Genomic DNA, 27,613 nt, shown 5'->3' with positions numbered 1-27,613 from the left:
GTCAAAATCTAGGAATCTCCTGGATTTTCACAATGAGTTTTTGGATGTTCAACATCCAAAAAAGTAATATTTTCGGATGTTGAACATCATATTTTCGGATGTTAAACATCTGAAAACTCATTGCACCAACATTCATGGTGATTGAACCAACATTCATTGCATGTTGTTTCATTGATTTCATATTGTGTCCATTGCTGATTATATGATTTTGGATGCACTGTAGCTGTTATTTTCACCACCATCAATCACAAGAAGTAATGTAAATAATGTTAAATTAATAAATCCCATTAATCTTATATTGAATGTATACTGGATAGCTCTAAGCAGTAATATGATGCTAAACCCTATACACATATGCAACCACTAACGATCAAATTTCACCTAGACTCCAAGTCTTCTCAAGATGCCCCATGTAGCAACCAAAAATGAAGAGAAAGAAAGGATGACCGATATTGGCACATAAGCACAACAAGCACACATTGATAGCAAGAGTGATATTGAAGATTCTGCAATATATTTAATGAGTAGTAATAATACATATACTATAACTTTTCATAAAAAATATGCTAGCTCTATATACTTAGGGTGGATCAATTCGAGACTCATGTCAAACATAACCATCTAAAAACACCATCTTATAATATAATAAAGAGAGCCCAGAGCTGGGTATGTCAAAATGACCAATACATTACAAAATGACCAATACAAATTGGGATCCTCAGAATGACCCATTACACCCCTCGCCTTCTCTTAAGCTAATACTGTTTATTTCACGTGTTATATTTTCTGGGTTCCTCAACTGCATGTTGTGTGGAGGGAGCTAGATCATCTACAACCCGACTACTTTGACCCACTCCATCATCTCCTCCCTCTTCAGGTACAACTTCATCATTATATTGACCTTGTAAATGCTCTATCTTGGCTTCTACGTCACTCATATCCACAGGAACAAATTTAGATAACATTTCAAACGCATTGTTAACGCGAATAAAAACTTCAAGGTACCACTTCTGTCTAAGTGTAAGTGCTTTTGCTAACATGACTATAGATGCTTTAACTGCACTAACCTGCACAACAGGATTACATAATTAGCATATTTAAACAATTGAATAGAACTAATGGATACATAAAATACTATAAGAATTTATAGGTCAATATAAACGTACCAACTGGTCCTCATAACCTCGAGATCTCATTATGTAATGTGGTTCATGAGCACGAACCACTCTTCTTCTTCATGGATATGAGGTTGCAATATGTCTTTGGGTGGGTTAACGACATTATGTATCAAAGGACAGGACACCAATTGTACCACACCTTATACTCCTCTGAGGGCAACTCATTGTCAGTATCTTATTGAATATAAGGCATAATGCGGTCATGGCGAGACAACCAGTCAGCGGTTTTATCTGCATTGATGTTTCACCAGTCTCGCTGTCTAACTTGTCTGCTTGCCCTCTTACTAACAACCAAGGGATTCCTTGAAATACCCTGTTTTGCTCCAAATTACCGGCATACTCGATCTGGCATGTACGACTGATTAATATCATCAAATATCAAAGTTGTAGGACACATTGCAGTTTGAAATGCCTGCTGCCTATCATCTGAAATGACCTCATCATGGTTGAAATAGGGATTCCAGATTACTTGTTATATGATATGTAATTAGTCAATAAAAATAATTACAAATACTTAAATATTATTGAAAGAAATCAATATCAAATTATATAATAACCTCATTAGGTTAGAGGTTATCAATTTATTGTCTCATGGGGGGCATTTAGTTATGTGGATTGCCATGATATTTCTTCGATGGCTCCCATCTTTGGCCTTAGGCATATTTGGGGGGATACTATGCGGTATGGGCCTCATATGCATAATATGCTCATATGACCAGCACTACAATAAATTGAGTATGATAAATATTAAATATATTAAGAAAGCAGTCTAAACTATTACGCTTATGTCATATACCAAAACCAATGGTTACCTGCATGAGAGTGGCTGATACACTAAATTGTCTTCGCTTGAAAGTGCAAGCTTTTTCAAGTGAGCAATAGAGGACTGCAAGGGCTGCAGCACCCCAAACATATGTGCTGGCACCCTCAATATCTTCGAAAAACTGTAGGTACCTTGTTGGCACTGTTGAAACTAAATGCATCAGTGAATATGGTTACACTGATGAGGAAGAATAGATATGCTCGAGTATATCTATAAACTTGAACTGCGGTTGCATCAGGTGGCAATTCCCTAAAATTTACCGTCAGCTATGTATGCCTCAGGCTTGCCAAGTTGCCATCAAGGACTATACCCAAATTATCTTCTATAAACTTTCGCAGGTCCTTGATAGAACGACATGTGATTGGGTCGCCATCCACATCCAGTCCTAATATCTCGTATACATCAAAAAGTGTTGGTGTCATCTCACTAATATGAATGTTGAAATGAAAGGTGTTGGTCTCAAAACGTCACCTCTCTATATTAGCTGCGAGCAAAGAATGACCAATTTCGGCTTGGCTGAATGATAGCCAACGGACCCAACCCAGAAGCATGAACTAACTGAACTTGTTCTCTTGTTAATTTCCATGCATTAAATTGATAACTCTTCTCATCAATTCTAATTTCTTCTTTCTCCTGAAATACAACAAATAAACAACATATTAGAATCAATATATATACATGTACTTTCCATAGGATGTTTGAACCAGACTACCATTTATTGAAAATTAATAAATAAATAGAATGGGAAGATCAATATATTCACGTATTTGTCATTCCCGTATTTAATATGAGCAATGTTCTGGATGAAGTTGTAACAAACTAGGGTCCTGAGGACCTCCTGGATATCCTCCATTGGGATGTAAACGATCCATATTCACTGAAATTCCAAATGGTCACCATGTTAATCACAAGGTTACACATGTAAAAATTAACTAGATAACAAAAAACAATAATGACATACTATTGATGAAGAAGAACATTGCTACAATCCATTGATGAAAGAAGGACAATGCTAAAATGAAATTACTATGCTAGTACAACTAAGGATCGTATACTTGAAATCGAAATCAATCATTGAATATGGTGGCCAAATAAAGAATTGATTATTTGAGTCAAACAGACAACTAAGAAGAATTCAAAGGGTTATTCAAAAACCACTAAACAACTTCCATAATTAGCTACAACGAAATAACAGTCCCCTATTCAGTTCTTAAATCCAATTTAAGATCTCTACTTGAAGAACTACTATACAAACCCCTTAATTAACCAGATATGCACAATCCTCATCTACTTCTTTTATTAGTAATAAATTCAAAACCACGTGAAATACTACACTGAGTCCAATTCAATGGACCTCAGTTAAACAATAACAAAAACCTAGATGAATAAAAAAAAAAAAAAACACAGCATTCCCCTTCCAAGTAACCATCCTCGACAAAAAAACTAAAGAATTCAACTTTAATGAGTAACAAAATTATTTCAACGGAATTCAACATTGATAAACAACAGATGATTTCATTGTAAAGACAAGAATCCAACTTTCATAAGCAACTAAATCATTCTATGAAAAACAAAGAATTCATGTTAGCTCAGTAACCAATCCATTAAAAAACCATGCAGTTCAATAAAAAACTAAAGAAATTGATTTATCGACAGACAAACGGCTCCATCATAAAAGAAAAAATTCTTCAAGCAATAATTTCAAACAATAACAGAGAACAATGCTACTTATAATACAAGCAATAGATTAAATCCAAAATATTCAAATAATGTAGTCATTGTTACTTAAATCATAAATCATAATTCAAATAAATTCACTCATTAAATACTTTGCAAAATATTCAAAGTAAATATGTACTTGAATCATAAATCACATACAAATTTTATTTTTTAAGCTACTCAATCTATCAACTACAAAAATCAACAATTTACTAAAATATCAATAAATCTAACACAAATCTGTGCTTAAGACTATCTATGAGTATAAACCCCCAAATTTAAGTAATTTATAATTATACAGAGACCCCAAAATTCCAAGTTCTCAAAACCCCCAAATTTTAAATATCTAATTCAATCACAATGGAGCCACTAATTAATTCAATATATACTAAAATCACAACAAATAATTAGTATGCTTGAGTATAACCCCTAACCAAAATTCAGGTGGCAATCTAAATAAAGAATCAACTCACATACCTTTACAATGTGAAATTGCTTCAAAATCCAAAAAATGGCATCCGCCAAAGATGTACACTATTGAAAAATCAAAATATAAAAACTAACTGCTATTCTTTACTAATAAGGCACACATGTCAATCACACTATCAAAAATGAGAAAAATGCAGATGCATTGTGAAAGAATGAAAAAAGTGCAGAAAATAAGGCGGAAAAAGTTTACTCACTGTCCCGCTCTTTTTGGATGTTTAACATCTGAAAATCCCAAATTTTCGGATGTTCAATATCTGAAAATTGAAAAGTGAACGTTTTTTCTAAATCATGTTTTCGGATGTAGAACATCCGAAAAAGGGTAAAAGTATTTTTAAAAAAAAATGAGTTAATAAAAGATAAAAAACGGATAAATGAATAATAACGAAAACTCTTAGGTGCAACCGCAAAAAAGTAAAATATAACGGATATATATATATATATATATATATATATATATATATATATATATATATGAAATTTTGCCTTTTCATAATGAAAACCAAAACGGACTTTAAAACCTTTTTCGTTTATTTTTATATTAGGTTCTTGCTCCATTTAGGTCACACACGCTAACTCTCTCTATAGTGAGATAGTGTTAACGACCAGCATCCCTGCCAACATCCTCGCGTCACATTATTCGAAGACGACTCTTGGGCCTCCTTCACTCGTGAACTACGTTCACTGCTCACAGAAGGGAAGAGACAGCCTTCGCAAAAGAAGTTAATACGAGTTATTTCTCTAATTATATATCCTTTGTTTAGCACAATTTTTGTCGGGTAATTAGGGTTTTGGATTTTAGGTCCTGAGAAAGCTTAAAGCTTGTTATTTAGAGTGTATTCTGCCCTTGTCAATACCTAAATTTGAAAAAAGAATGGCGGATTTTGAGTACTTGCACAATATGTATGACATTAGGCTAAGGCCTCGTTTGTTAAGGTCTTTAATGGCGGATAGGGTGCCTGATGAGAAGCGGCCATTGTCAAGCCCTTTGGAGCTGTCTAATGTCGTCTCTTGTATCAAACTCCATAAGTTATTATCAGAAACTTATCCTGTAAAGGTCGATAAATCTAATTTCAATGACTGGAAGAGCGCGGTGGACTCATGGATTGAGCGCTTATTATCATTGGCCTCAAGCGAAATGGTATGTCTGTATTTATTACAACTCATTCCTTTCTTTTTTTGCTTTTGGAAGAATATATGGTTTTATTCGTTGAAATCGTAGTCACCTTACATTTTATAAGTAAAAAATTACAATACAGTCTTTTTTTATACAATTTTTTCATTAGTGATGTAATTGTCTGAGCTAGAATATATAGTTATATACACTATGCATCTGCTGGCTATATAATGCAAATCCATTATTTCTTTCTCCCTGAATGATTGAGTTCTTTCGTTATTTGAACTGAAAATTATCAAGAAAAGGCATGCTCAGTACCTCCATTTCTTGTACACTGTACTTTTTGCTTATTTTTCGTTTTAATGTCGGAGTCTGCATAGTATTGCATCATTTCAGGCTTGTTAGACTGATTTTGCAACTCTCGGTCAGCTTATGCATGATGCTGGATTAATTAAAAAAAAAAAAAAACATTGTAACTGTTAGACACTTGAAGGAATTACCTAGGTTTTCATTATAATAAACACATTTAACACTGCTATATCAAGCCACAAAGTGGAGCCTAATACTATGTGACATGTTTGAATTGTTTAGATATGTTATGGTTGTTGCCTTTCCTTGTCCTAGTTGGGGTAAACACTTCACTTACTTTTCCTACTGATTCAGTTTATGATTTTAATTCCTTTTAATCATAAAAATTAGCATCCCTCCAAATGAGAAACTTTGATATGTTTCTTCATGTTTTCTTTATCTTGTATGATTTGACAAACAACAACGACCTAGCTAGCAATCATTGTATACCTTTTTCCCCTGTTATCTCATGCCGCAAGTAATTACTTTATGTGCTCCTTTTCTTGAAGAATTTGCTTCCTTTTTTTTTTTTTTCCTGCTTTTGGGAGTGAGCTTCTTTGAAATTTATGATTCAATATTATTTGGTTGTCTTTGAAATTCTTCAAGTTCAATTCCTCATTATTTGATTTCTTTATGTCGAAACTGACAAACTGACTTCTTCCATTATAAATTGTAGCCTGACAAGTGTTGGGCAGGTGTTTGCTTGCTAGGCCTAACAATCCAAGAATGCAGTTTGGATCGTTTCGTGGCGTCGTACTCTAATTGGTTTCAAAGGCTTCTTGTACACTTGAAGGTTGTAACTCTCAACTTTCCCCTTGGTTCTCTCCTGCCTTTCTGTCATTTTAAGTTAATAGATATTGATTGGACTTGGCCTACTAATTGGAATAGAAGGTGTGTATTCATCATTTGAAGATTGAAAAGCATTTATATAAAAGTTTCACTTGCCTTGGTGCCATATATGTATATCTAGCTTTGAAATGAGTAAATATACATGACTTGTAAAATATGCAATTTAATGCAAAAGTTTTTGTATGTGGATGGAGTCCTAAAAGAATTGTTTGTAAATTTGATATTAAACGTGGTGGGAATCAAATGTTGTAGGGTCCTTTTCTATTCTAAATTTCAAAGGGCCTTAAAAGAACCATTTTTATGCGAATCCAGATTCAAAATATAATAGTTTATTGTCTCACGAAAGTTCCAACATAATCTATTTGCTTGTCAGGATGAGTGCAGTTTTCTTATTTACTGGCTTCTGATGGTGCACAATAGATTGGTATAGTTTGTAGATGTGATAATAAATTGTAGTGTCTGCACCATTAACTACTCACATCAACACACGCACATGAACTTCTTGTATGAGCATGGACATCCAGAGGAGGGAGTACCATTCCTTTCTAGTATCTATTGTCTCTTAATTTACACCAGCGGCAGGTCAAAGCTCGTCTCCTTCACTGAGCGCCAGTGGAAGAGATCACATGCCTTCCGGGAGGTGAACATTGCTGCTGATTGCCAGGCAAAGAGCACAGCATTTATGGCTGAAGCCACAGTATTGCGGGCCCGTCCCCTGGATTTTGTAACTCCTTTCATTTTGCGTGGCCTTGCCAACAAGCCCCTAGAAAGGGTTGTGTAATGCTTGTATATGTAACCTTCCAACATGTAACCTTTTTTGAGAGTACAAAAAAAAAAGAGCGGGTAGGGGCTCTTCGTCCTCACTGATTTACCCAAAAAAAAAAAAAAAATCATGGCTCTCCATTCGCTTTCTTGCATGTGTTGTATGTTATTACAGATGTACAAGAGACATGGATTTGAGGTTAAACTTAGGTTTGCTGCAGTCCAGACAAACTTTCCTAATGAGACACTGCTTATTTCCACAACACTTTGTGTACGAGTAACTAAAATCAGGAAAAATATGATTTCCATTCCTCTCATAGGTGAAATCATTGAAATTTTGTGGAGCTGCTTTAACATGTGATTAGCAATGTAGCCTGCTATCTCAAGTTTGATGGGGGATTTTTTTTTCTTTAAATTATATTCTTTCTTAGTTTTGTATCTCGTCAAGGTTGCGCTCCAAGTTGTTGCTTGCGTACAGGAAATTTTAGTATAGAAATGTTCGCATGTGCCAATATGTTAAGAAACATAGGATTAACTCTTTCAAGTGGGTGTTTACTACTGTTGGTGGTTGGACTTAAAAATAAGGAGTGATGTCTGAAATTGTAGTTTTGCATTGGCGGCACTCATTTATAAATATCTAGCAAAAGATAAAAGCTTTTGACCTTTTTTGTACATAAACTAGACATAATGTCTTCTCTTTGTTCGAATTTTACTGAAAACTGATATACAATTTTCAATAGCCAGTGTTCCAAAAATAGGCCAGACCAGCGCCTAGGTGCCCAAAAGCCCTAGGTCTGGCGACCTAGGGCCTTTTGGGCACCGATTCCTTTAATTTTTTTTTATCAGTATGGTCCACACTTTTGAGAGCTCAAGGGATGTTTGAATTGGATCCTCATTATGTTCACTTTGTTTGCTGAATGAATTTATTAGTTTATCTACATCAAATCTAATCTGTAGTACAGTAATAGACAATGTATTAGATGGAAGGTATATCATTCTCATGGTGTCTACTTGTTATTGATGCAGCCTGCATCAGGCTCTCATTTCATCAAAGTGACTGCATGTGCTTCCTTACTGGATCTGTTCACAAGGTTTTTTCTTACAATTCCAGTTTATATGTTTTTTAATTCATGAACATGGTGTTAATCTTTTTTTTTTCTTTGTATTTTTATTTCTTTGTATTTCATTTCAAGAAATTGAAACAATATTTTCATGTTCTGAATGTATTTTATTAGATTTGGAGTGCTAAAGAATTTATTTTCGTTGAAACCCTTTGCCTAATCAATTGTAGGTGAACTGGTTCCTGTTGAATTAGTTGTAAGTGACTCCCACTTGGTAAGCCTGATGATACAGACCAGGATAATGTGTCCTGCTCTAAATGGTTCCGTAAGGAAGTTGCTTTGACATGATTAATGTAATAATTTGCTTTTGAAGGGAATACTGTTTTGGTATGACCATCAAATATTGACTACATTCTTTGCTTGTCATATTCATTGAAACCCTTTGCGGAGTACGGTTTTATGCAGCCATTGTGGTTTCCTTTTAGATATTATGAATCATCAATTTCTCATATACTAGAGCAATTTAGTTGCTTAAACCATATTCGTTTTTGTTACTACTGTAAGGTTGGGTGGCATCCCAAATGTAAAGAAAGAGGGAACATCTCTTGCTGGGAAGCTGATACAACCAATTCTGCAGTTATTGTCTGAGGATTGCTCAGAGACTGTATGCGTAAGCATTTCTAATTCTATAATGTTTTTTTATCCATTTTCACAACATGAAAAGAATCTTTAGTTTTGCTTACATTCTGGTATTTTATTGAATTGGCTTGGGTACTAATCATCTAAGAGTTATTATACTTCATGCAATGTTATGTTTTCATTTTAGGCCTTGCGACTTTATGTTACAGGTTCTTTGGTTCCTTCGTGTTTTTCCTTATTTATAGAAATTATGTATGTATTTATAGCATGATGGCTATGCTTATGGACTGTTGTCAAAATCTATTATTCCACATGTTAACCTCGTAAGAGATTTCAAGAAGTGGGAGAGAGATGGCTCTAATACTGGACAGCACTTGTTCACTTTGTTTAAGGGTGTCTCCAAATTGTGTACAATTGTTCAAGAGCCAATTGATATGCATGCTTGCTGTCAACCGACATCTATTTCCATCATTAATATGTTTAGCAATGATTGTGTTGGACATGGTGTGATTGAAATTCTTTCCTTCTAAGATATTAATAATCAAGAATTTGAATCTCACTATTTTATTTTGAAATTTATTTTTGAGTCAATGTTTGAAAACTCGACTTTATTGCTCGGGACCACATCTTGCATCCTAAATCCATGTGCACTTGCTATGGTTTAAGAGTGGATCTCAATTATTTTGCTAGAATCAGGTGTATACTGTGACCTGCACAAGTTTTAATTGACTGTAATACAAGCTTTTTCGGTGTTCCAGTGCTTCTTAAAAAAAGGCTATTCTAAAGAATATTAAGTTTTTATGGATAGGGCTTAGTGAGTCCATTAGGGGCTTGTGGAGTCAACTTGCATGGGAACTAGATTGATAAGCCAAGTGTGAGTTTTTTAAATAAGACTTAGTTATGGGCACCTCCATCATGTCAGCAGTGCTTCAAAGAAAGGGAGACTATGATCTGAGTCCCTTGCGACCATTAGGTGGGCAAGTAAGAGCCATTGCTATTTTACCTTTATCTTTTCCAATTTTTTTTAAACTTGAGGGTTGTGAATTTTGTCTATTTAACTGCTTCTTTCAGTCCTTTCATGTAAAGTTAAATGCCTCCACCTGTTTACTTTCATGCGTCCTAGAAAGAAAAATACGAAATTTGTGTTAAGATTGGGAGAGAAGAGAGAGATAGAGAGTAATATTCAAGCACAAGATAAAGTGAATACATATGTTACCCACACACTACAAATGATAGGGCAATGTGCCCTATATATACACAAATTCTTATGTGGGTTACAGTATGGGTAGGTCAACATGCAAAAGAATTGCAACCTTTGCAACAAGAGTTACAATAACTTTTACGACAGGTTCTAATAGGCATGAGGTCTATTATTCATAGGAGTTGCATGTTTTAATGGCGTGGCTATAATACCATAGTAGCCACTACATGAGGCCCATTATGCATAGGAGTTACAGCTGTTACATAGGTTTTAATGGGCATGAGCACATAACACAGGTTTTAATTGGCATGAGCCCATAACACTTGTTTAAGTGATGTTTCTCTTCCTGTTAAAAGTAGAATATCTTTATGATTTTTCTGTTCTGTGGTCTCAAGTTGCTTTGCGGGATGTATTTAATATACTTGGTGGCTGAAGTTGCTTGTAATTAAATAATGCAGCATGCCACTTTGTATGGGCCTCATATATTCCAACTTCGTATTAGATAAGGGAGTGGGCTTCTAATTTATCTGTGCTTCAGGGTTGGCTTATCATTTATTCCAACTTGTCATACATGGACCACAGCAATTTTTTATTTGTCATTGTAGATTGTGATTTATATTATGGTGGAATCTTTGCAGGAAGGAGTGGTCGATTTGTTATGCACCCTCATAACCTTCTTTCCATCTTCTATTCATCATCATTATGATAACGTGAGTGGATCCCCTTGTTCTTCTATTTGCTCATTTGGTTGTCAGTGATCATTGATCTTATTTGACGAGTCATGCATCATTTAGATTTTAGATGACTTGGTTTATTCGGGATATTGTATTTAAATTTCTTAATACCACTTAGGTTCACTAATTTATTAGCCTTTTTTTTTGCTTTTTGTTTTTGTTTGTTGGATATGGAGCTTACTGGGATTTTTCTAACATGGGTGACGATCCTGCTCCCAGAACTCAATCCCCTGTTACCGGAGCAGGTTCGGGGTTGGCATGTGATCCCATGTTGGGCGAGTGCGATTCTAAGCCAATAGGAGTTGTTCAGCCAGTCAACCACCTATAATTTTTATGTTTTTCAAAGGAAAAGAGGCAATAAATGCATATCAATTAAAAAGCGAAAGCAATATATCCATAAAAAAAAGAAAAAGAACACAATAATTGCATCTCAATAAAAATTGGAAATTTATCAAATCACACCAAAGAGTCGAACTATTTAACACCTCACCCATATCATTTGATTCAATTCAAGTAACTTAGTGTTCTTTTGATGAAATTGCAAACAGCCCATCAAATAACACATCATAAAGGGTTTTGACATTTATCAAATCACCCTTATGTTGAAATATTTAGTAGTTCAACTTTTAGGTGCAGTTTGATAAAACTCTCATAAAAAGAAGAAAGCAATAATTCTTCAAATCTTTTGAAGAATTATTTAACACCTCACCCATATCATTTGATCCAATTCAAGTAACTTAGTGTTCTTTTGATGAAATTGCAAACAGCCCATCAAATAACACATCATAAAGGGTTTTGAGATTTATCAAATCACCCTTATGTTGAAATATTTAGTAGTTCAACTTTTAGGTGCGGTTTGATAAAACTCTCATTAAAAGAAGAAAGCAATAATTCTTCAAATCTGTGTTCTGTAAAATTTTCAAAGGACAAGAGATTCTTAAATCTGCCAATCACCGAATTTTAAATAAGATGATCCCAGTTTCAAATTTGATGTAGAGAATGTTGGGGTCAGACATTCATTAAAAGTTGTTTTTGAGATTTTTTTTTTTTTGGTATAAATTGAAATGAAGGGGTGAATGTGAAGAAAAGGGCAGGACTTGCATATGATTTGACTGAGGTAATTACCATGTACATTGTAATATCAAATAAAGATCTTTCCTATATAATTGCAGGACTTATATTTGAGAAGACTCAAAATAAATAAATCTGAGTTTGTACTCTCAAATTTTATTTGAGTAAATTATCGTAAGTATAATTAAAGGAATTTCTAAAATATTAAATTTTTATTAAATTTTTAAAAATTGCTAAAATAAAATATTAATTTTTTGTTAAATATTAAAAATTGCTAAAATACATTCTCAATATTATCTAGTTTTATCTATTTATCTAGTTTAATTTATTTCTTGTACGGATGTCCTCATGGCGTTTCCAAACTTGGAAACTAGCAAGCAATGTTCCTCCACTTCAAATACTTCTTGTGTTTCTGCTTTTAACAACTATGATCTGGAGGTATATAGATTTGAACTTGTAGTCACTGTATTATTCTCTTTGTTTTTTGTTAATAAATTGTTTCTATATTGTATCTTTAAAGAGTTCTTTCGCTTTTCTTTCTGCAATTATAAGAATGCCTTGATCCTCCAAAAAAATAAAAGCGTATCGAAACAGAAAATCAGAAAATTCAATTTTTTTGGAGGAGATCCTGATAGCAATTTGCCATTGAGTGACTATTCGAGATCTTCATATGTAACCATTGAGTGACTGAATTGGAGATCTTCATATCTAATCTTAGATTGAAAGCCATGCCAGTGGAAGTCAGTTGCACAACAGCTACCAGTTTTGAAGATATATGAAGCTACAAACAAGCCACTTCAGTAGTTTTTTCTATAAGCAAATAGCCACTGTAGTTATTACAAAACGTACCTTTGCACCATTTGACTTGTTGTAGGTTCCATTGTGACATTTCAAATATTGCAGTTTAGGAGATGTAAAGATCCACACTGGCCAATTTGCCAGCCTGTATGATGCCAACCCACACACACATAACTTCCAGCTTATGTGCTTTCGGTTCTGATTCTGATGTCATTTCTGCTTTGGATTCTCATATAGAGGGAACGGTGGCATTTGGTTATTTTTGTGTGGCAACTTTCGTTCTTAATCCAATAAGCTTCTTGATGCAATAAGCCTTATTAATTTTGAAAAAGAAAGTGTTCAAATGATTTTGTTATTTGTATGGGTTGCTACAATGGTCATAGTTAAGAGAGAATGGGTGTTCACTGTTTTAAGTATTGGAATATCTTAGTCATTTCAAAGAATACATGAGCATTATTCCTGATTACCTACTTATTGTGCAAAGAATGAGCGTGATGGTGTAACTTTTTCCATTTCTCTTACTTTTTAAGGGTTTTGTTGTTTGTGCTTTCCTTTTATTCTAAACTAGTCGATTACTGGATGCAGTTTTTCTCATGGGCCCATATGGGTGTTTTACTTTTTAATTTTTTACTGACTGATGATCAATGATACTTGATTGGCATGTCTAGCGCATGCAGGGACATATTTTATGTTAATAAGAGTAAATAAGGTGACCTTGAATGTATGCTTTGGAGATGAATGAATTGACATTCCTTATTACAATATTGGTTACTGAAGAAGTAAAGGATGCAATGATTTTTTAACATTCCCCAATTCAAATCGTGTAATGTATGGATTGACTGCTATGCATGAATTGGTTGGAGTTCATTAAAATTGTTCTCCTTACTTTAAAATTGTTCTCCTTACTGAAATATTTCATCTGATGTTTGGAATCATGGTAAAAATTTGAATATTCTAATATTAGCTATGTCATGATGTGGCAGGTTGAAGCTGCCATTGCTTCCAAGATTATCTCTGGGACATGTAGCACAAGTGTCTCCAAGGTAAACCACATTGCTAGGTTCTCTATTGGTACCTTCTATTGTAGTGTTATTTCTATCTTCATCATGTTAAGAAGTAAACACAGTGTCAGTTGTCTGGATATCTCAATCATATGTTTACTTCAAAAGATTAACCATCACCAATTTTTCTTCTATTGCATTCTGATCATTATTTATCATTAATAGGTCCTTTACCGTGTTCTTGCTTCCCTTATTTTTGTCCTCCATCAAAAGTTGAGTATGTCTTTGTTTTCCAATTTCTAGAAGTTCGCCCGGGGCCTGGCTTTCCTTCCCAAGGCAAGAAGTGATGCAGATAGCTGGTTCTCTATGATGCAAAAGATAATTATTTCAATTAATAGCAATCTCAATCAGGCTTTTGAAGGCCTAGAAGGAGGCATGTGTTACTTGTATCCTGATTATGTAGTCCTGTGTGTGTGTGTGTGTTGAAAAATTTTCTTTGGGCCCATGGCTAAAGTGCTATAGTATATACCCAAGTGACAAAACACCAAGTAAGGGGGATTCCTTTGACCCCAAAACTCTCAATTCTTGTATGTTTGTCTTTAAGATAAATTTAAAAAATTATATAAAGCTTAAAAAGTGCTCCATCGCAGTTCCCACTCCAAGGGCGACAATGGAAGTGTCCATTTGGTGGACAATGAGATCTAGGGGTTCTACTTTTTCTAAATTAGTCACAAGGTAAATAAAAAATGATGTGAAAATTTCAGGTTGTTAAAAACCCCCTAATAGAGTGTTTTGGCCTTGAAGTGCTACATGTTGGGCCTGGGGCCATATAATGTTTTCATATCTATCTATCAATTTATCTATCTATTTAGGGGCATCTGTTCATAGCCGACCTCAAATAGTTGGGAAAAGGATTTGATGATGATGATGATGAAGGGCATCTATTCAGGCCTTGCCCACACACTCTTTTGGGCCTAGAGAACAAGATTGTGGAAAAGAAACCTGAAAAAATGAATTTATTTTGAGGTGAGAGAATATGTGGGCAAAATTTGGGCCCTTTAGGACCCAAAAAATGGTGGAGGGTGGACATTGTAGGGGTCCTTCCTTGGGCGGATGAAATCTATTCACACACCCACACCGACACCCACACCGATACCCGCACCCACCCACACACCAATCTAGCTTTTCATTAGTGAACTAACATATCTTATTGCCCTTGTTGCAGCAACTAAAGGTACTGAAGTGACTGCTATCTTGGTTCCACCGGGTAAAGATCCACCTCCACCTTTGGGAGGTCAGTCAGTGTTGGCCCTTAATGAAACAACAAAACGATTTTGGCAGTTGCTTACTCCCCGAGTGTCTGTTCTGATGCAATGCTGTTCAATGATGCTTACCAATGCTTACCCTGTCCAGGTATATCACATTTTAAACTTTTTTTCTTCTTCTTCACAACACCTTCTTTTTTATTTTTTTCATTCACTTGTATATGTGCTTAAAAACATTTTGGTTGATAGATGTCTCCTTAAGAACCCCTCGATTTACAATGTTTATTTTGTCTGTTTTGTGAAACAGGTGACTGTCCCTATTCGTCCTCTGCTTGCACTTGTTGGACGAGTAATGTCTGTGGATGGTGCTCTTTGCCAGACTTTGATGCCCATTCTGCTAGTTTCTCAACAATTGTTTCTTTGCTCTGAGCTACCATTATTGCAATTATGTAGTTTGGATTTACTGACTTCCATAATCAAGGGGGTGGGAAGGTGCGAATTTATTTGCTTGCTTTGGGCCCAGCAGATTTACGGTATTATGCCTTGTATTGTTATGTTTTGTTAGATAAATGTATTAGTGGATTGTCTTGCATTGCTTTCTCTTTGTAAGATGCTCTTTCCGGATAATTCTTTACAGAATCTTTCATTGGGTAGGGTTAGAGTCAATCACCTTTACTCAAAAAGGAAAACACAGGTAGAATTAAAAGCCCTATTAGTTTAAAGTTAGAGTCCTGTATTAAGCACATGAACTTGATTTCTTGGCCTAAATTTATTTACTTGATTTTTTTTTTCTTTTCAATTCACCCATTTATTTACATGTGGTCTTTCTGTCTTCTTTGTTTATATCTAATCTATACTTACCAATACTTACCATATCCAGGAGTCATTGTGGGGATTTTGTTTGAAGATGCTTTTACTATAGTACCATGTCTAACATTTACTCAATTTCAGTTCTGGCAGTCTATGACCTAGGTTTTAATCATCTTTCTGCATTCTGTCATACATACTAATACTTTATTAAATATGTTCTCACAATACCAAAATCCGTGTGTGCAGTCATGCTAGAATTGCAACGGATTTTGATTTGCATCCGAGATCATTCATGATGGTGTGAAATTCACAAAGATAGATATTCATGAAGATCAATATTTTTCTTTCTGAATAGATAGCTGACGATACGTGTCAACCTTTCCTTTCGAGATAGAGTTAGCTGATGCATGCATATTTCATTAATATGCAGTCAACTGTTGCCTCATGCTGCTGATGTTGTAAGGCTCCTAACAGAGTGCTTCAGGAGATGTGCATTGCCTGATTTAAGAATAAAGCTTTACTCAATTGCACAAACCCTGCTGATCTCTATGGGCATAGGTATGGATCAAGTCTCCCAAATCTATAATAGTCCCCTTGTTCTGAAGTAGTGCTATCTGTGGGACATGTACTCGTATTATTATTTCTCTTTAGCTTCTCTGTATGATTGCAATCGACATTACCCACATGATTGGCATCAATAACCACTTTTATGTTTGATAAATTTCAAAATTTCAAGTCGCAATTGTTTTTCTTTTTATATGTACTTCGTGCTTTTTGAACGCGAACGGAGGGCTAAGAAGTAGATTGCACAATTGTAAGACAATATTATGTGTGTGTAAGGAAGTCAAACAAAAAGGGTAGGTAGGATACCGTTATTGTCCTAATGGATGTGTATTTTTTATGCTCACTCCATTAATCAACTACACTAGCATGATATTGCTTTTTAGATTGGAAGGAACAGTTTGCTGTATGTCTACAGAGGACTAGATGAAGGCATATTTTGGGAGGGAGTAGATATGTACTTTTGAAAGTAATGGATGTAGGATTAAAAGTAGAGCACATATACTGTGCTCCTGCAGGAGCATATTGCCATCTACTCCCTCAGTCAAAACACCTAGCTAGGTTGATTTTTCAGTCTAAAACTTTGGGAACCATATAACAATTACAAGATTATTTTTAAAAGATAAATTTTGAAATTTGAGTTCTGTGACACTTAGATCTAAGCCTTCAAAATTGGATGGTCTCTATTCGATCTTTAGGCATTAGTTTTTTCTATTACATGGAGAGTTTATTTCAGAATTTCTTTTGCTGAGATTATTCTATGGTTTGAACATATTACATCCCCAAAATTTGAGATCTAAAAAGTATCCCTAGCATGTCTTTTGCCCGAGGGACGAAATGGATAGTATCCTCCCTAGGGAGAAGGAAATCTTAATAGGCATTTTAATTGCAAACAAGACGATTAATTTGAGAAATGCGGTTGGTCATGATGATATGAAAGTATTTATTTACACCATTTTTTGAGGGGCCTTAGGACATGAACACAGGAGAATCAGTTGGATTTTTAAATTATCTAAAATCTAATGAAATGAGTCCCTCTAAAATTTGAACGTGAAGACAAATTTATGATTGTGAGGTCAACTTAAATAATATTCCAAATTTTGTTGCATTATATAGGTCCTAAGTATGCCTTTTTCTTTTTTTTTTGTTAATGAAGAGATCGTAAGTGTGTCCAAACTGTTTTAGACACAACTTGTATATGTAATTCACAATGAACCTAGAAATCACAGAAGATGGTTCTTAAAATGTTCATCTTGAACAGGAATGGCTCTTTACCTTGCATCAGAAGTACTTACAAATGCATTTGTTGACCTGAAATTTACCAATCACAACTCTGTCATAAGCTCATTCGAACTTCTCAATTCAAAAAAACAAAGGGCGGTGGGGCCACCCTCAAACCAATGTAAAAGGAAGCGTGGCTCTGAACCGCAGCCCCTGAGTGCAGTTGATGCTGAAGCTGAAGATCAAAACATCAATAGCACAATTCCAGTTTCTGTGCAAATATCAGCACTGAAGGCATTGGAAGCCCTTCTCACTGTGGTATGTGCATTGTACTGATTCATAAGAATCATAACTGCCTATTACCAAAAAGCATGAACTACCTGCATATGAGATACCTTTAGTTATCTAAGAATGCTCAAGACCTTTGTGTGTGTGTATGTATTTTGAGAGAGAGAGGGGGGGGAGGGAGGTTCTGATGAGCACTTATAGATTGACCCCTAACGCCCATCCATTATCATCCATTAGGTGAGAAAGAGAGATATATGATATATGACTGCTAAAGACCAAGTCCCTTGTCCCCATCCATTTACATGAATGTTTTTTCTTTTCTTTTCCTTTTTCTTTCCTTGTTTTTTTTTTTTTGTTTTTTGTGGGGTGGGATTTTTTTTTGGGGGGGGGGAGGGGAAGGGGAGAGAGAGACAGAGGGGCTGATATCAGTGTCTTTTCTGAAAGTTACGTTGTGTGTAGTGTATCACATCTATCACTTTTAAGTATATGAACTATTTTAAAGATTTAGCAGGGTGGGACGCTGAGATCAGAGTGTTGGCGCGCCCAAGTGGACCTTCTTCTGATAACTACGGCCAGCAATGCTTTTGATGGGTTTATTACATTTGGGGAAGCAAATGCCCTCATAGCTGATGAACCGGCATCCATAAGAGCTGATTTTCAGCTTGCTGCTTTTGAAGCACTCTTAGCATCTCTTCTCTCTCCATGTGGCCATCGTCCACCTTATTTATCTCAGGGCCTTGCACTCTTCCGTGAAGGTGATCTCTCTCTCTCTCTCTCTCTCTCTCACTTTCTCTCTCCATGTACTTTTGAGGTCAGCTTGGTTGCAAGAGAGATTCGAACCTGAGATCTCTTAATGGAAAACTAAGCCTCTCTGTCGCTGTCCCTTGTGCTCTATGTTTCTTACCGCAGGCAAGAGGGAGGGAGGAACAAGGCTTGCTGAGTTCTGTGCTCACGCTCTGTTAGCTCTAGAGCCACTCATCCACCCTCGTGCGCTTCCATTATCATCAGTTGCAGCAACTAACATGGGACGTAAGTTGGATGAGACTACATTTTCCAGTGGTCAAAAGCCAGGGATGCCATTTCTTGATGAAAGGGCAGGACCCTCAAGTTCCAAAAGCGACGATTTTTATGATGCCTTGTGCTCAAGCTGGCTTAAAAACAGCGAGGAGCCCGAGTCCAAAGACATGAATCAGGCAGAAGAGCCAGGTGTAACTGGGGTTTTTGGCCAAGGAGCGGCAGAGAATGTGAGTGGTAATAGGGAGAAAGGGTTTGAACCTGGCGTTTTCGACAAGGAAATGGAGAAAGATAAGAGAGAGGGGGAGTTCAGAACTGGTATTTTTGACAAGGAAATGGAGAATGTGGGTGATAGGAGAGAGAAAGTGTTTGGAACCTGTAATTTTGAGCAAGAGATGATGGAGAGTGAGGCCGAGAAGGGAGAGAAAGTGTTTGAAACCAGTGTTTTGGACAAAGATGTAATGGAGAATGTGGAAGATAAGACCGAGGAAGTGTTTGGAGGGGATGCATTGGATGGCAATGTGGTTTCCCGAACAGGTGAACCATTTTCAAGTAAGGGTTTTATGGTGGCATTATCAGATTCTGAACCAGAACCCTTACCGGACATTGTTGATTCCGATCCAGACACCGATTAGACTCGCAGGTTTTGTCCTTGGCTTAACTTGAGCTTCAATTTTGTTTTTGTATATTATTTTCGTAATAGTAAAACATGCTTATAAAGTTTTTGAGTACCAAATTTTAGTGATTGAATCAAATTAAACTTATAATTAACTCTTTAGGAAAGGGTACCATTTTTTTAAAAAATATTTGTGCAGTGTATATTCTTTGAGTCAGTGTTTGCAAAATCGGTCGGTTAGAACCAGAATCGGTCGGTTAGATCGCTACCGGTGGGGTGGCAAGTCCGATTAGGGCCGGTTTTACGGCACACCTCATAAGACGGCAGTCTCCAAAAAAATAGGCACCAAAACCGGCCGGTTTGAGGTTGAACCAGCGGTTTCTAGTATAAACTGACCCGTTTTTTCTAATTGGTTCGGCGTTTTCAACGCATCAAATAACGGTCGTTATTTGATACATGTCCGTTATTTTTCACATAACAAGATTTTGCTGTTTTTTTTTTTTGTATATTTTTTGTGTTTTTTGGTCAACTATTGATGTTATACATTGGAAAGTTTCTATAAATTGTCGATTATGGAATCAAAATTTCAAAAACAAAGAGTTCTTGGTGGATTGAAATGGGGTTTTTTGAAAATTAGACATTATGCCATTCTATCAAATGCAGCTTCAATACTTCATAGATTTTCATAAAAATGGAGGGCTTTGATTCATTGTTGAAGGATTCAATGTTCACATATTGCAAAATTTCCAAAACGATAAAGATTTGAGGTTTTTTTGGGGCCAAAGTACTGCTGCTCAAAGAACTGTTTTTTATCCAAACAAATTGATTTCTGATCGATCAATTGATCGATTTTTATCGAATTGATCGCTGAAGTTTGATCCTAAAAGCCTCATGTATCAAATAAACTAATTATTTTGATTTACTATTGATTAAATGTTTTTATATCGATTTTTTTTGTTTTTTTCTTGAAATTTCCGTGAAGTGAAAAATCTACAATTTTGTGAATAAAGATTTCAATAGTGAATGAATCTTTATGAGATTTGGGGCATTTGAATCTTAATTAAAGTATCTATCATATCCCCATGTCAATTTGTTCAAAACATGAAAGATTTGGGGTTGATTTTGACTCTAAAGTTTTTGTGTTCTTTGGCTCTATTTTAGGGTTCTTAAAAAAAATTTGTTTTTTAATCAAATTATGTTTTGTTTTTATAAAAATTTGTTTTTTGTGATGAATATGAGAAAAAAAGAATATATTATTTTTTTTAAATTTTTTTATATATTTTTTGTGAGCTTTTTGGATCGTTTTTTATGTTATTTACAAAAATGTCTTTTTTTTTTATGAATATGAGAAAAAATATTTCCTTCTTTTTATTGTTATATATTTTTGGTGAGCTTGTTGGATTGGTTTTAATGTTATATATTTTTTTTATAAAAATATTTTTTTTTGTGATGAATATGATAAAAAAATTTATTTCTTGTTAAGATTATTTTTGGTGCATGTTATTTTCTCAACTTCTTGTTTATTTTAATTTGTTTTTTATTTGTCACAAGCTATCTATCATTTTTAGCAACTTCATACTCCTTAAATCTGTTTATTAGCCTTTATGAAGAAAAGAGGTAGAAGCTAAAAAGTGTTTTACTCATCTCTCATGTTTCCACATGCCGAAATGGATAAAAAATTGACCTTTTTTTTTATATTATTAATATACATCTTAATTCTACATTTTAAAGTTGCCATCTTATATAAACTTTTTTTTTTTCATGTTAAAACCTAACTCAAAAGGTTACTGAGTAAACTACATTTTAAAGTTGCCATCTTATATAAACTTTTTTTTTTTCATGTTAAAACCTAACTCAAAAGGTTACTGAGTAAATGAGGTTTGGCCATTTTAAAATCGATTTGGCCATTTGAAAATCGACTTGGCCATATTTTTAAAAATATGCGATTTAGCCATTTTAAGCAACACTTGACACCTTGACCCACACCTTGGATTTGATAACCAAGTTACTGAGTAAATGAGGTACTCTCTCTTACTACTTTGACTCACAACCTTTCGAAACAACCTTTCGAAAAACTAGGAACATCATGCTACAAAAAAATACGCTATGAAATTCAATTCTAAACCGTATTAAAGGGTTTTTCAACATTAAAACAACCTTTTTCAACATCAACATTAAAATAACATAGAAGCATATATTGTTGCATCATCTATTATTATTTGGACTTTGTAACTTCATCAATTGAATTTATGTGAAACTATAGATTGTCTCGCATATCTCCATAATATTCAAATATTAAATTATATAAAAATTTGTTTCAAATTTTTTTTATAAGATAAATGTATATAATATGATAGTGTATTCTTCATCTAAGTTTTTCTATTTTTTTTTGGGCGTTTTGCCCCATCTTTTTTTAAAAAAATCTATTTGACCGGTTAGTCCGGTTAACCGCTCCGGTTAGTTCGATTCCGGTTCGAACCGCTCCTAGCCTCATGACTGGTTAACCTTTCCCGTTCGATTTTGCGAACACTGCTTTGAATACAAGAAGTGTGTAGGTAAATTGCAATATGGCACTAATATCCCAGTTAAATATGAGCCTCATCAAAACTTTTAGTCATTTTCATTGATTTTGGTCATCGTTTTGTGAATTTTCTAGACCAGTAGAAAATGTCTCGAAACATTTAACTTCACTTGTAAATTTCCCAAACTCATGGTGCAATCAGCATATCCTTTTCTTTCTTGTCATTGGTTTTTAAAACTGAAATTTCTGAGCTTACTGCACTAAACTGGGTCATCCTCACTCTCGAGATTATTCCAACCACTGATGTGTTTGTGTAAGAGACAAATATTATTCTAACCGGTATATGTATGTTGGATCCATTGCCTTCATATGAACTTTTTTTTTTTTTACCATTTTTATCCATATTATTGGCAACAAAGTCACAATCATTCGCCATTAGATTTCAAGCTGTCTGATTTGTCGTGTTTAATAGCTAAAAAGGACTACGAGTTTTTATTGTGTATAATCTTTAATACATCAAAACGAATAGGATTTAAACAATTTATCTTTAATGGCTAGTGTTTAAGTCCCGGTTTTGGACCCGGACTCAAGGTCGTGTCTACCTTTTGGGACCTGGGCTTAGTCGAGTCCATTGCCACACCTAGGATACTCATACCATGCCTTGTAGGATTCACAGCAATTCCAGTTATTTCATGAATTTGTAAAAAAGTTCGGTCCCGAGGCCTAGATAGTTGGGTTGATGGAGCAGCAACGTCGCCCGTTTCCATTCCTACTCACCGTACCCATGTCAAAAAGAGTAGGCTTTGACAGTAACTAAAGAAAAGTATTTTGACTGTGCTGCTTTATGAAGTTTCACCTCAAAACACCCAGGAAATGTCTAGATACTGGCAAGCCAATCACATCGACAACAAATATCATATATTTGATAAAAATAAATGGTTTTAGCCTCTAAAAATGGTTGTTAACATTTTTTTCGGACCAATTCATTTCTAGTGTTCACATGACTAGCTTTACAGTGAGGGTAAAAATATATTTAGGCCATCACAACGGTTTCCGTCACCAGAACTCATATTCCAGCACGCTTTTGAGGTGAGGCTTTAATGGATTTCTTGTCATTCAGCACATGGGACTATAGCCATAAAATAATACAACTCTTCCAACGCTCTTTTAAGTCCAAAATATTCGAGGTTCAGACTAAATCACCCTACCATTGTGACCTCTTAAGCTTTGTTACTCAGGTGATCAACCACCTTTTCATTCTCCTACAATGCTTCAGTAATGGGTCTTTCAAGTGACACCATTGTTGAATATTCAAGTCGTTTATTTTGCAGCTCATGCCTTAATTTTTGGCTCCAGGCAATCTAGATTACGTGTAGATTTACCGAGTATCGTAGTGGTTTGAATTTGGTCCCCTGCTCATTTATGTTGTTATTGAGCATGAATCCAATGCTTTCCTCATCTTACAAGTTTTAAAAATAGTGAACTTAAGTCTTAAAAATTGAAAATCAAAAGTTTATTTTTATACGAGAATGACCGTTGCATGAAGGAACGAGCTCAAAATTAGGTCAAGGGTGATAAGACTTTGTTGGGTTTATGTGGCCTTTAAAGGCCTTATGAGTGTGTATTGAAATACTTTTATTATAGTGAAACATAAACTCAATGGGAGTGTGGTCCTTCGAGGACCATACTAAACGAATGATGTTTGCTTATACCGGACGGTGCTTATTGATCTAGGCCAGTCGGTTGGAAAACCCAAAGTACCTGGGCATAAAGAATTAACCGATGAGGGTTTTGGGTTAACCCTTGATGAGGTCGGAGCTTATGCTTAGATGAGTGAGCCGAGGGATTGTGTGACCATTGTGTGTGATGGTAGGCCTACTGAGACGGGGGCCAAAACCTCATCCATGTTCCATCACACAGCATGCATATCGATAGATCATTCGGGAAAGCCAGATATCCACCTTTGGGTGAAGCATATGCATGTACGAGAGATACCCTTATGCACCATAGAGCTGTAGTTGCATCAGGTCGTGGTGACCTTGACTCGTCTCTAGGCGATGACCTATAATCCACATACTAGGATTGCGACCCTTTGATTCATCGACGTGACTTTGGTGACCTGCTAATGAGCCCTTGCTTGGACCGTGGGTTATGAGAAACACTGGGTCGGTTCGATAAAGCTTGTGTGGTCTGTAGTCCGCAATTGGAGGTGGAGTACTCCATATTTACAGATTAAATTCCTAAACCATATAGATCCTTTTCCCATCATATTACTTAATTGTGTTCATTTTATTATTGAAATGATTTTAGTTTTATTATTTGAATTTTTATAAATCTCTCAATATTTTAATTATGATTTTTGGGCTTATAAAAATACAGTTATAGATTTTACAAAGTTTTAAAAGTTCATATATATATATATATATACATTAATTCGTTTTATTTTAAAACTTTTTATAAAATTCCATGGGGGCCCAAAATGCACATGGGCCCACCATGTGGCATGTGGGTGGGGGCCCACATGTGCCACATGGTGGCACGCCCCATCCTTTGGATTCTTTGTTTGCTTTATGTTTAAGTCTTTAAGTTAAGGTAAGTTTGATTTGTGGCATGTAGTCAAATCTTGGAATGGAAATATTGACCATAGCTTTATTTGTCTTATAGTAAGTTTGTTTTAAAGGGATATGGTCAATTTGAATAGATAATAAATATTAACCTTACCTTATTTATATTTGGTAGTATTTATTTACTTGATAATATTTGACATATCTTTATGGAATATGTGGTATAGATCATGCAATTTTATGAAATGCATGATATTTATTTTATTTAAATTTATTGATGGAAAAATGGTTTAAGGAAAGGGAATAATGGTCCAAGCACATTCCATAATATTGATGGCCTATCTATAGAATGGATGGCTCCGATCTCTCACCCCACAAGTTACCTTGATCAACGGTCTAGATTCAATCTCACGAAAGAGGCAAACTATGAGAAAACCCTAAGAAACCCTAAACCTAAATATTCACTATAAATAGGAGTGCTCTCCCCCCAATCTGTACACAACTTCTCTCTCTCTCTCCCATAACCTCTCTCTCCTAGAGGGGCACGCCCCACTCTCTCTCCTCTATATTTCTCTCTCAAACTTTCTCTTTCCAAAATTCTAAGTAGTACTCTATCTCCTCTTTAGACCTAAGTTAATTTTAAGGGTTGAAAAATTAGAGGAGGGCAAAGTTAATTTTGGGGGTTAAGGTTTAGTAGAGATTTTAAGGGGTGCTTATCTAGTTTGACCGAAATCAGTTATTCCAGTTCGAGATTGAAGCTAGAACATAGATCCCAAGCCATTGGATGTCGTGACTCGGTGTGGGGTGTAAAAAGCCCGGTTGAGGTAATCTCCGGCATCTTTTCTTTTATTTGTTTGTTCTTTATTTTATATTTTCAAGCACAGTAGTAGGTTGTATGAACGACATCAAGTAGTTGAGATTTATTTTATTGATATGTTATTTATTTTGGAATTTCTATTGTTTCTAATAAGACCCATCTGTGAGTGATCTTATTACCAAAAATATAAGGGGTTATTATTATTATTAAAAAAAATTGTATTTCTCCCGTAAAAGATCACATAGGTATTTCTTTCATTGGTATCAGAGTCAGGTTTTACTTGATTGCCATCAGGAGTCTTTTTTATTTTTGCTTTATAATAGAAATATATGGCTGCTCGTACCTTCATCTCTAAGATCCTGAAAATCGAAAGGTTTGATGGGACCAACTTTGTTTCATGGAAAAAAAAAATCAAATTTGTACTCTAAGAAGAAAACTTACATGAGGTACTCTTTGAAGACCGACCTCACCGTCCAACTGATGACTCATCTCAAATAATCAAAGATGAGTACACCAATTGGAAGAGGAAGAACTTGAAATGCAAGCACATTCTTTTATATGCCATGACTGACTCGTATGCTTTTGAGTACGAATCAATCTATACTGCAAGTGAGATTTTTGATAAACTTGAAAGAGAGTATGCTGAACCCTCTCTTATGAAGCAAACTATAGCTATGAGAAGGTATAATGATTTAAAAATGGTAGAAGGTACCAAGTTTGCAGATCATCTGCACGTGTTTTGTGCGCTAGCCAGATATTTGAAAGATACAGGCATGAAGCCCAATGAATCTATGCAAGTGATTCATTTAATGAATTCTCTTCCTAATTCATGGGAGACTTTCATATCTTCCATCTATGCTAGAAGAAAGGCACCAATATTGGAGGAACTCATCACGGCCATCAAATCTGAAGAAGAAATAAGGAGTTCAGGCAAACCCCAAGGGATGTTGCGCATATGGTAAAATCTCAACCATCTTTTAAATTTAAGAAAAGAAAGTGAATAGAAGAAAATATATTTCAAAAGAAGAGATTTTAGAAATAAGGAAACAAAGAGAGAGACTCGAACTTGTTTTATTTGTAAGAAGGTGGGCCACATAGCCAATAGTTGTCGATTTAACAAATCTGGTGGAACCAACAAGGAATTGACATGTGTGTTTTTTGAGTCTATGCTGGCTGACCCCAGGGGAGCCTCTTAGTGTCTAGACTCGGGTGTTACGGCCCATGTCACAAACACCAAAGAAGGTTTCCGTTCTTTCACTCCCATGGGGCTAGGATATCAGCATATTTACATGGGAAAAAATCAGAAGACTGATGTTCTTGGAGTTGGAGATTTTGAGCTGAAATTGAAGAAAGAGAACACCTTGATCTTAAAGCAAGCACTTTATGCTCCTGATATGAGGAAGTGCTTGGTTTCGTTTCCTAAATGTCTATGGCTGGATTCATAACCACTTTCATGTGGGAGAAAGTGGTGGTAAAAAAGGGAAAAGTTGTGAACATGACCGAACGACTTGTAGATGGGCTATTTTCTATTGAAATAAAAGAGAATATTGTTTATGTCTCGTCCCTTAATGAATTGGATGCTACCTTATGGCATATGAGGTTAGGACACATTAATATCAAACGGATGGAAAGATTAAAAAGGGATGGGATTCTTCAAGTGTGCGAGTCTTGTGTGCAAAGAAAATTAATAAGGAAAAATACCACCAAGGCAAAAAGAGCTACTAGCGTATTGAAAATCATTCATAGTGACATATGTGGACCTATGAATGTGACCACCAAAAGTGAAAAAAGATTTTATCTCTTTTATAGACGATCACTCTCGATATGGCCATATGTACCTTATTCATGCAAAATTAGAAGCCCTAGAAAAAGTCAAAGAATATAAGGCCCAGGTAGAGAATTAAACTAACTTGAAAATTAAAGTCCTTAAAATCGATAGACGGGGGGAGTACTCATCTGATCTTTTCAAAGAATTGTGCATTGAAAATGAGATCATCCATTAGTACATCATGCCTTATACTCTTGAACAAAATGGTGTAGCTGAAGGAAGGAATAAGACATTAGTGGAAATGGTAAGGAGTATGATAGGGCATGTAAATCTCTCATTGGAGTATTAACGGCATGTTGCATCCTTAACCGGACTCCCACA

General features: G+C 35.3%; 1 protein-coding gene across 8 annotated transcripts in view; it reads left to right on the top strand.

The window, feature by feature from the left end:
• Positions 1-5,008: 5,008 nt before the first annotated feature.
• LOC18448798 (uncharacterized) overlaps positions 5,009-27,613 on the top strand; it is a 30,009-nt gene continuing 7,404 nt past the window's right edge. For 2 of the 8 annotated variants that reach the window (XM_020676469.2, XM_020676470.2), the window contains exons 1-13: positions 5,009-5,347; positions 6,348-6,464; positions 8,309-8,373; positions 8,908-9,013; positions 10,822-10,893; positions 13,770-13,829; positions 14,091-14,220; positions 15,013-15,200; positions 15,360-15,544; positions 16,293-16,420; positions 17,685-17,962; positions 18,444-18,687; positions 18,842-19,589. In XM_020676469.2, coding sequence (XP_020532128.1) covers positions 5,081-5,347; positions 6,348-6,464; positions 8,309-8,373; positions 8,908-9,013; positions 10,822-10,893; positions 13,770-13,829; positions 14,091-14,220; positions 15,013-15,200; positions 15,360-15,544; positions 16,293-16,420; positions 17,685-17,962; positions 18,444-18,687; positions 18,842-19,581 — 2,580 coding nt within the window. In that variant the 5' untranslated portion in view covers positions 5,009-5,080 and the 3' untranslated portion in view covers positions 19,582-19,589. Of the gene's footprint in view, positions 5,348-6,347; positions 6,465-8,308; positions 8,374-8,907; positions 9,014-10,821; positions 10,894-13,769; positions 13,830-14,090; positions 14,221-15,012; positions 15,201-15,359; positions 15,545-16,292; positions 16,421-17,684; positions 17,963-18,434; positions 18,688-18,841; positions 19,683-27,613 lie in introns of those variants that run through there. The other 6 variants (XR_016052996.1, XM_020676468.2, XM_088863280.1 and 3 more) reach the window with 6 other exon arrangements.

Source organism: Amborella trichopoda, chromosome 3 (genome assembly GCF_054954075.1).
Source record: "Amborella trichopoda isolate Santa Cruz 75 chromosome 3, AtrichopodaSantaCruz75HAP2 v2.0, whole genome shotgun sequence".
Classification (NCBI taxonomy): Eukaryota; Viridiplantae; Streptophyta; class Magnoliopsida; order Amborellales; family Amborellaceae; genus Amborella; species Amborella trichopoda.
This window is presented reverse-complemented; position numbering and strand designations above follow the sequence as displayed.